The sequence below is a fragment of the Bombus vancouverensis genome, chromosome 9 (genome assembly GCF_051014615.1).
Source record: "Bombus vancouverensis nearcticus chromosome 9, iyBomVanc1_principal, whole genome shotgun sequence".
In the NCBI taxonomy this organism is placed as follows: domain Eukaryota; kingdom Metazoa; phylum Arthropoda; class Insecta; order Hymenoptera; family Apidae; genus Bombus; species Bombus vancouverensis.
In genome coordinates, this window is record NC_134919.1 from 11,739,610 (window position 1) to 11,750,086 (window position 10,477).

At 34.1% G+C, this 10,477-nt stretch overlaps 1 protein-coding gene across 4 annotated transcripts; it reads right to left on the bottom strand.

Annotated features, from left to right (window-relative positions):
• Nucleotides 1-435: 435 nt before the first annotated feature.
• On the bottom strand, nt 436-5,853 carry LOC117163789 (uncharacterized). 4 transcript variants are annotated; one of them, XM_033346492.2, is made up of 4 exons: nt 5,334-5,853; nt 5,096-5,254; nt 918-4,723; nt 436-636 (listed from the first exon to the last, which is right to left on the bottom strand). In XM_033346492.2, the coding sequence occupies exons 3-4, from the start codon at nt 4,684-4,686 to the stop codon at nt 611-613; spliced, it is 3,795 nt and encodes a 1,264-aa protein (XP_033202383.2). In that variant the 5' UTR covers nt 4,687-4,723; nt 5,096-5,254; nt 5,334-5,853; the 3' UTR covers nt 436-610. The 4 variants fall into 4 exon arrangements, with proteins under 4 accessions (XP_033202383.2, XP_033202382.2, XP_033202381.2 ...); XM_033346491.2 differs by having other exon boundaries at nt 705-4,723; XM_033346490.2 differs by having other exon boundaries at nt 436-4,723; nt 5,096-5,173.
• Between the last annotated feature and the right edge of the window lie 4,624 nt (nt 5,854-10,477).

The window sequence follows — 10,477 nt, forward strand, 5'->3', positions numbered from 1 at the left end:
AGTTAACAAAAATTTCGGCAAATATATATTTCATAGGGGAAAGACAATTGTTTTATTACTTGATGAATTTATATACAAGTGTAATTAATAACTAATATTTGCATATAGCCAAAATCTATAATTTACCATTTTAAAATGTTTTATTTCAATGTAGGCACATCAATGAATTTTTATGTCTTTATTGTAATTTTTTAACATTTAAATTCATGTGTTATCATATGTACTTCGATGAATACTTTTTCATGATTTTGCAATGCATAAGAAAAACGGTAAGGTTAAATAATGTTAAACAAAAATTTCCACGAAAGAGATCGTGTTTTAATGTTTTCATAATTTAACATATACATTTAATCCAATTGTATGATATTACAGATTTTCATTTTCATAATGAAATACATATGATATATACCATGTACAATAAAGTCAACAGCATAGTTAACGTTTAAACTTTATTAAAACCAACAACATTAACAAGAACAACAAGAACAAATCATTCCTTCAGAAACAGTTCACAGAAACTCGATCTTACACAAAACTCAATTGTCCTGCCGCATGTCGCTCAACGACGTTGTATATCAGTTAGTTATGCACTCGTATAGAATGGTTCACATCATAAATGATCATTTGCCGGGAGACCTACGACATTAGTAACATGATTCAAATAATAATAGTCTCAAAATAATGAAAAACGCTTCGAATCAAACCTTCTAATTATAAAATGCATTAAGACATTTGTCGTTAAGGGTCCAGTCATGATGCCGCTACGGTCGCTAAAAGCAGTGCAAGAAAACAAGCCAGCAAAACCATAGAATATGTAGTTATCAGTATGGTTATGAGGTTAGTAACATATGAAATACGCATTTCAGTCGAACGAGGGGTAACATGTTCACAAGTATTCTTGCATTTTGTACTCTCACCTTCGCTATTTGGGTCAGGATCAACAGTGCGTGGTTTATCATCGGTCGATGTTATCGTTTCTTCCATATCGCACTTATTTTCATTTTTGTCGTTCAGCGCCATTAAATTATTCTCAATATTTAACAAGGGAATATCCTCCTTAGCCTCGATGTTACTACTACAAGAAATGTTATTTGTTGCATCTTTTTTCAATAAAGCTTCTAGTTTTTCTATTTCCTTCTCGTGCTCGCATAAACTTGCTGCTGCTAATTGTAAATCATAAACAGCTTTGGAAAGATCGAGTTCTGGATTAGAATGCAAATCATTTCTCGTTTCTTCCGGTTCCACAAAGTTGTGATCATCACTTAAGGTTATCGTTGTATCTTCTTTAGGAACTACATTTAATGCATCAGTGGTCCTTGATGAACTAGACAGATCATCATCGTTTGTGTCGTCTAGACTACAAGTAACGGAGTTACGAGTACTAGTATTGGGCGTCGTACTATCGGTTTCTATTTCAGAACGGTGCGACGTCAGCGAATTCTTTTGGCTTGAACGACTATCACGTAAGTGATCTGCCACGCTGCTGAACGCCTCCGCAATTAGTTTAACATTTTCGTCCGCGACACGAAGATAGAAGTCGAATGTATTATCGTCAGTCTTCTCAGAACATTCGTTCTCAGGATTAGCGAGGGTCTCCGTCAGTTTCTCTATGTTTTCTTTATCCGTATCTTCTTTACAATTCTCCGTATTATTTTCTGAATAATGACTACCTAAAGACTGTATATGTAATATGGAAGATTCCTCCGTTTTATTACTATCATTGACATCTGCTATTACAGGAAGCTCTGAAGGAACATTCGTTTCCTCAGTCAGTTTCACTTCCATATCGTCTTGCCCTTCAATCAAATTGACTAAATCTTGACATAGACGACTGTATGCCGTGAAATCGGTTTCCGTATCATGATTGGACGATTCATTTGATTTGCTCTGCTCGCAATTCTGCCAGAATTCATTGTTCAAGGCCTTTGATAGCATGTTATTAGATGTCACGGAATTCTGTGCTCTCGCATTATCCTCATTTTTATTATCATCTTGTATTCGAGTCGACGGTGAAACGTAAACACGCAATTTCTTTCTATGCGCATTCGTAATTGGACGATTGCCATTTATATCAGTTTTAGAGTTCCTCAATAAACCATCAGTACGCCATCGATCGTAATCGGAGAGTTCACCATCGCTCACGACGCGCCTATCGGATCGTACGGGTAACGATTTGATATCTATTAATGTGTTATTTATCTCGTCCTTAATATCTTGAAGATTAGGTTCTCTTCTAAGATGAATCCTATCGTGATTAATTAAACCGTACAGATTGGCGGATAAAGATCTAACCGCTCGTTTCTTCTTCGAACCAAAAGTGGTTTCCTGATCTGTAGTGATGCTGCATTTACTTTCAACGCTGCTCCTCGGCGTATTGGCATCCTTCCTGAGAGCTCGGTAAGCCAAGTCATCCGTAACAATGTCAGGCTCGCATTGCGGAATGTATGACGAACGTGGATGGTCTGGCTTAATCGGTGTAGTGTGTAAATAATCGCTTTCCGTAGCGGCCGTCACCGGCCCTAGAGGTATTCCAAACGGAGGTTGAGGATCAATCACCTTTAACGTGTTGTTAGCGTGATGAATGCTCCGATAAACGACATCATCTCGCGTTACGTCCGGTTCGTCTCGACGTGTTAGGTAATTCGTGCCATACAGATAATCATCAGTTGTATCTTTGCGTGACAAAATAGGCGAGGCTATCAGGTAGCTGATATTAGAGAGCGCAGATTGGCCGACCACTTCCGACAACGATGTAGGTCTCTCCTTTGGGTGCATTCTTCTGTAAGCCATATCATCTTTCATTCTATCTATTGAATCTTCTGAAATAAATGGAACAACAGTATTAGTTTTTGCTTGACGTAGGCTAAATTCTTCCATACTCCGTCGTTCTGCCCGGTCAAGGAGATCTTCGTCTCCAAGACGAAGGCTATTATATATTGCTTCTAGCTCAGAAAGAGCTTCTTCAAGATTCTTGGAACTTCTTTTCCTTTCTAACGTGTCTTGTTCACTAGTTATTTCTGTTTCTTCCTTTACTTCGGTTTTCATATTATCTACGAATGTAACATTTGGTAAATTATAAGAATCTTCTCTTACAATCTGTTTACTTGGTGATCTTGCGCAGGAACAATTTAAAGACTTAAAAGTAGGTGACGTAGAATTATTGCGCATATTTTTTATATAAGTAGTAGATAATCTATTTTCACGTAATTTGGTATCATAATTTTTAAAGCTTGAAGTAAGTTGATCATTGCGATCGTTCCTCCTCTGACATTTCATTGCTTCCGTTTCTTTAAACAATGGTTCATCTATGTGTCTACCAGTTGAATTGTGTCTATTGTTCGTACATTCTGATAAATTACAAGTCTGCGTCGAGCTTACAGTCAGAGACAATGGACGCCGTGGGTATTGTTTTATCGAGTCACACCGATTGATTTCGTTATTCGATTCGTAAGACCTTAAACTTTTTAAATGATCCTTGGTAACTTCGTGAATATCGTTCATTTTAGCATGTAGAGTATCGTCGTATCTTGTCGCACGATATTTCCCATTAAATGGAAAAGAATTACAACTATAAGTGAAAACTCGACAACGTGGGTTTCTTGGTGGAGGCTCGGGCGGAGAGGAACTTCGACTTGCAAACTGACGATTTGTCGTGTAATCGTATGGTTCAGCATAAACTGTATTAGCCGTGGGTGAATTGAAAATATAATTTTTCTCCTGATTTACGTGGTTTTTATTTTTGTGCAAAACATTTGGCTTTGCATAAGTATTATTCTGGTTTAAATCTGTTATATATTGATCTGTCGGATAATTTGTAACATCAGTAGACGACCTTGCTTGCAAATTGGATGCAACCATTCCAGATTGTCGTAAGTTTTCAATAGATCTCTGTACAGGGAAGGTATTGCTATTAGAATAATTGATAAAACGTGGTGATTGTTGTGGAAGCTGAAATAATTCATTTGTATCCACAGCTACAGATGATTGTTCTTCATTCATGAAATCATGACTATTACGCTTATTTGCTATATTATTTAGGTTTTCTGGGAACTTGTGACCTTCATCCCTTGATAAACGTTTTATATAACGTTCTGTTCGAGCTGCTCGACTTCTTCTACTGCAGAAACCATTTTTTTGTGTACTATGCCCAGCAATTTCATTTTGGTACCTTGTCAACGAATTACAAGATTTACGTGACTCTTCGTCTGAACTACTGTCTGCACAAATGCGATCGCGTTTTGCTTCTACTTGTGCTTTCAATTTATTTTTTCTCGCTTTCTTACTTAACCCATCTAATGAACCATCACTACTACGGGAGTTTAAAGAATCTCTTTGCATACTCGCTGTATCTACTGATTTTGCAGCAGTGTCATTTGAATCATTGATATCTAAATATTGATTCGAACTCTTTTCAACTGGATGAAGAACAACGTTATGTGATTTCCTATTAAATACTGTTCGAGGTCTCGGCTGCCTTGTACAATATACAATTTCTTCATCGTTTGAAGAACTATCACAATCCCTTATTGAAGATATTCGTTTCAAGATTCCACCAATCGACCACTTTTTTTCTTTCTTTTTGTCTGTAGAAGTAACTGCATTGCAGACTGGTAAGCGTCGGGTTGGAGGTAATAGACCATCCATTCTTAGAATGTCCTTTCCACTGATACTTCTCTTCTCCATCATGAATAAATAATTTATTTCATTAAATATATTATAATACCTAAAAAATTCAAGATTAATTAATATCTAAAATTCTAGAAACTTAATACTGTTTGGAAAAACACTACTTTTTGAATCTATGATTTAATGCATATTAATCTATAATTTTAGTATGTTGATATTAACATACATTAATCATATTAATAACTATAGTAACTAGACTGTGGATATTTGTGCGAGTTTATATTTTTATGAACAAAATGAAGAAAATAGAACCTAAATAGAAATTTATTTCACCCAATACATATTACGAGTATTTTACTAGGGATATTTTATGTATTTTTGCATTTCTCATAAATATATAAACATCTGCAGTCTAATAATACACACTCACAATTTCAACAATTACAATTACAACAATAATTTTACTTACGGATATATATGGATATGTATATATACACAATATGAATAAATGCAGAAAATGTGTAAAGATGCGAATGTAAATACTTTGCTATAACCAATAAACAGATTACATTTTATCGAAAAGACGAATCTTCCATTTCCGATACCGATATGTTTATACAGTGAACACCTTGAAGCAAGGTTTCCATTATAAACAATTATATAGCATTGCGTGTATGTAGTATATAAATAGAATATTGTCTGCTAACCTCCATGCAGACGGTCGGCTGAATGATTCAGATAAGTATTAGGCGAAGGGCGAATTTTCTGTACATGTGCCAAAAATTTTTCCCTGTGTGAATTGAGAATGTCAGTCACAAAGTCCGTTCACGTTTCACAGCATAAAAAACGCGGTACTAAACTTAGGTCAGTACGTCCAATGCAGTATTGATAACGTTGATGGGATCTCCACACCTCTTCTGCAGTCTTTCGCAATACGCTCGTTATCTTGACAGTTGAACTGTAAAAGCGGTGTCTCGACTTCACTTTTTCGTACGACAGTAAGTTTCTATGATTCTCAACGATTTAGAATAGAGACTCGGTTACGTTTAACGTTTAGAGCGGAGTGTGTCTAGTTCGAGACATCTACGATCTGTAACTATCTTTGCCTGGCGCTCAGTTTGCGCTGCCATTACATGGACATCGACGAACGCGTATTACGCGTCGAACACAAAGAATACTGGTGGACTACGCGAAACTGACTCGAATCAGATCGAATCAGATATGAGAAGAGAAGGGATTCATCGTTTAGACCCCACCCATTACACCAATCTCCCCCCATACTCTCGCGCAGAATCACGCACGGTGAATCTTACACTCATCTTATGCACCCACGCACCATGGATGTACTTATATATTTACTTAGAAGATCGTTTGGAATCATTATGACTGCGGATGTTTATGCTAGTGCATATTCTTATGGGAAATTAGTAATAAGGAGGAACACTTTATGGCAATGCATAGAAATTTGTTTTATCTGTGGCAGGTATCAAGTATATATAATTTCAACTATGCACTATTTGCTTTGAAAACACTATGTAAAAGTATACAAGAGCATAAACTTTTGAACTTTACTAACTACGAGTAATTGGTATTAACCAATCCGATATAATTACTAAATGGCATCAAAGATTTAATAATATTGGAGAAAATTTTCAATTTTGAAATTATATTATAAATACAAATATAAATATATATCAAGTTATAAATTAATTTTAACTTATAGAGATTATTAACAGAAGTTAATATCTAAACAAATTTCAGGACCTATTGCAATTTAAATTATAAATCGTATGACTGATGAATATGTATATGTAGATACATTTCTGCATGTATATCCACATATTACATTTTCATATTTCACATATTTTATTTACTTACTTTGACATATACTAAATGCATAAGCATCTGCTAAGTATTGCTAAATGTTGCCTTAGTTTAGCTCCAAATAATTTACTGCTTGCTATGCTTACACTATTTTATTATTGTTATAATGCATAGTATATATGTATGTTCTTGTGTTATGTACAAAGCAGATATGTGTACGTGCACTAAATGAAATAAGATTGGTTTTGTGAGAATGTGTTAATTCCTCCAGTGACAGTCACGTGATAGGCTCTGGACAGCATTGCTTTATTATTATGCATCACCACAGACAAGATACGGGATAGACTTATAACTCAATGCACAACCATATCTGAAAGACTCCAGAGCCTCCTTACCATTTTGGGATCATTTTGTCAACGCTACGAATGTTAAATTTAAATTCAGATTTAAATTTATATTCAGATTTCCAAATACAAATTCAAATGTATGGGATCCAATGAACTTAGGCATCTATTGTGTAGCTTCTAAGATTTTGATGTGTTTCATCTTCCTGATCTCACGGACATGATGTACTGAATTCAACGATTTTGGTCTCAATTTATTACATATACAGAGCTCTGACGCACACAAAGCACGCATACAAAATAAATACATTGATGTTGAAAATATTTATAAATAATATTGATTTCCTTGTTTCGGACTATTGAATTGAAAATAATTTCTATGTTTGCCGTAATAAATCGCAGAGGGCGTAGGAAACACTGATTTTTTCGAAGTCGGTATTTCAGAACATATAATACGAAGTTCGCCTTATAAATCTCTTATTCCTTGGTTAGGAAAGTAGAGGAATTTATGAAAGCGGCTCTTTTAACATAATTCCTTGTTTTTTAACTGTAAAATGAAGTATGATACTTGTTACATAATTCTAAAGTTTGTTTTTTCCTTGAGATGCAATAAAGATTATCATATTTTGTACATCTTTTTCGTGAAAGCTATATACGATAAGCGATAATTGGATTTGTTAATCGTATTAAGTCACAGGAACCTTGAACTTACGACATCGAGTCGTTCTTGAGATTCAGCCTCAAATTGTATTGCATTCCAGATCTGAATTACGTCAGACTGAAACATATGATGAACCAAGAGGCAATATTATAAATAGAAATGCTTCGTATGCTTAGCTGACATTTTAATCTGAGTTGAACTTTAACTTCTGTCTTTTTTTGAAATAGAAAAGTTTACATTTAATATATATTCAGAAATATCGATTAATCCATAAGATGAGATTGATGCATAAAGGTAAATTAAATAATGTAGCAAAAAAGGTATTAAGTATATACTTACTCCAGAGTAATCACACTGATTACTTTTTAACAAAGTCAAGTAGCATTCGTTTTAAAATCGTAATCGCTTCTTGTAAGCACTTTTGCGCTTTCATCACCCTAAATTGCATATAATTGTATAAGACCTACATTTCTCATATGTTCAACCAATTTGTTCTGATGTGTATACAGGGTGTCTAAAAAAATTAGTGATATTTTCACTTCATTAAATAATTTAATATTAATTAGTTTGTATTGTTTATATTATCGATTGATTTGTTATTAGAATAGACCGAAAATGTTTATATAGCTTTACAGATTTACAGATTTTATGAAACTAAAAAAATGAAACTTTTTAATCTGTTCTACTTTTTTTTATTCACCTTCAGATTTATTTTACCATCTAAATATCACAAGGAGTACTTTCCCTTGGATACTTTGGACGGTTTGAATACTTTTGCATATTATGAATATCCTGCAAATTTTTGCAAATTAAAATTTCTCATAAATGCATAGATCTACGATTTACAACGGTTTACTTTGTAGACAGAATTCAGGCAAATTTATATCATACCAAGACGTGGACATAATTGAAAAGAATTATTAGAGCATCACATAGTATTCTACGAAACATCTGAAAAAGTGCGATTGTCACGTAGAACGCGAATTAACGTCGTCGTACACGACATTCCTCTGTTTTAGAGAGTTGAATCGTTTGCCTTGATGCTATGACACAACGATCGTTTACGAGAGTTCTGATAATACGTATAGTATCTATCATGTTAACTATAAGAGATAAAAATAAAATTTTCAATGTAAAAAATATAGGTAAATATAACTTATGCGTCTTTTAATTAAACAAATTTATCAAAAAATTATTTTTTGTTAAGCATATCCTTTATTACTATTTATTTGAATGACTTATTTTACTTACTTTCGTATTATTAACAGCTTCAGAAATTGAACCAGGAAATACACGAAAAACAAAAATATTTTTTACCACCATATTTAAAAGATTCACCCACTGAGCTGTATCTTCAGGTATTCAACACCATTTACTCGTGCATCATTAAAAAACTTTAAAAGTATAACTGCAGGAAAGCATAAAAAGTTAAAATTTGTTTTATCAAGTTTAATTTATTTATTACAATTAATAGAACTAATAAATTAAGTTAATGTCTGCCATTATTGTAGACCTTGAACCAAAAATATCTTGTGCTAAAAAATTTTAACCGCCTTCATCTACAAATATCCATTCTATTTTCCCTTCTATTTTATTAAATGCTGAAGAATAGAACAAAGTCTCTCAGAGAACCGAATCTACTCTTCTATTTTCTTTCTCTGGCGCGCGTTTCGATCGAAACGTGCGTGAAATCCAATAACGTACGCGGATATTTTAAGAACGATTCGGAAAAAAAAAATAATAATAATAGAAAGGAAAAAAACGGCTAAAAAGGTGAGTGCAACGTGTGTTTTGTGAAAGTTATGTCTCCAAGAATTGTTCGTTGCATAGCGCGTCAAGCGACCCGTTAAATGTCCCAAACGTTTTGGAGATCGTTTTATTTTTCGAAATTAGGTATTCATGCTGCATGATTCGGGTCCAGAGAGCCATATACGGCTGGCCAAAGACACCAGACATGATGTATACGTATGTACCTCATCGATGCAGCAAGGAGAAAGCTGCTTTCAGCGTTAATTCAGGACAAGTACCTTTATTTTACACGCGGCAAAAACTCGATAGGCGAAAAAATCGACGTGGCGCCGATTAACATGGCTCGAAATAGCGGTGCCGATCTTTTTATAGCATGGCGGGTGTCTATTTATACCTGGAAGTATGTTTAATCGTCACGCGAAGGGAAATACGTAATTTTCGGATGCCTGAAAAATTGGAACGGAGTAAATTGACTTAACGTTAAAGTATAACATTAGTGAGCATAATAAATAAATGCTTCTTTGAAAAATCGTCGTTTCATTGAAATAATAATAGCCTGATAGCTGGGTCGAATAATGTTTAAACAAATTTCACACGGAATGTGAGTGAAGTTTTCGTTAAGAATTTCCCTGTTTTTTTTCTTTTTTTTTTTTATCTCGAGTTTATTTAGCTTGCGATGTTTGGTTCCAAATACGTGACCAGACGATTGTTTTAAAGAACATATTTATAAAACGCGAAGAACGCCAGGGAGAAATTTGAAGAACTAGAGTAAAGCAATTTCTTTACGTTTTTATGAATTGGTTTTGTACTGGTGAAAAATTCGAAGCATCCCGTTCTTGTGGAACACCCTGCACTTGCTACTACACAAGATTTTCTAGTGCAAAAGCGAACTGTAATAGATATCCGAGGATGACGTGTGATATGAATATTTGTAAATACTATATCAGTTTAGTTATTAATGTCAATATCAGTACTACAAGATTATCATTATCGGAGGTTATACTACAAGATATTAATGCTAATGTTAATACTGCAGTTTACCATTAATATTAGTAAAAAATAATTACTGTTAATATCGTTTAACCGTAGCTAATTGTAAAGATAATGAAACGTTACGGATTCTTATAAAATATCATGATTAAAAAATTTCAGAAAGCACAAGTCGAAAGAACTGGAGCCGTGAAAGTCTTAAGGATATTAATTGAGACAGCCTATAGAAATGGCAGACGCTCCATGTTTGCAGGGTTAAATGATGACAAGGACAACAATCGTA

What these genes read in the sequence shown, in the direction of transcription:
- LOC117163789 (XM_033346490.2), bottom strand. Translation starts at nt 4,686, where the DNA reads ATGATGGAGAAGAGAAGTATCAGTGGAAAGGACATTCTAAGAATGGAT.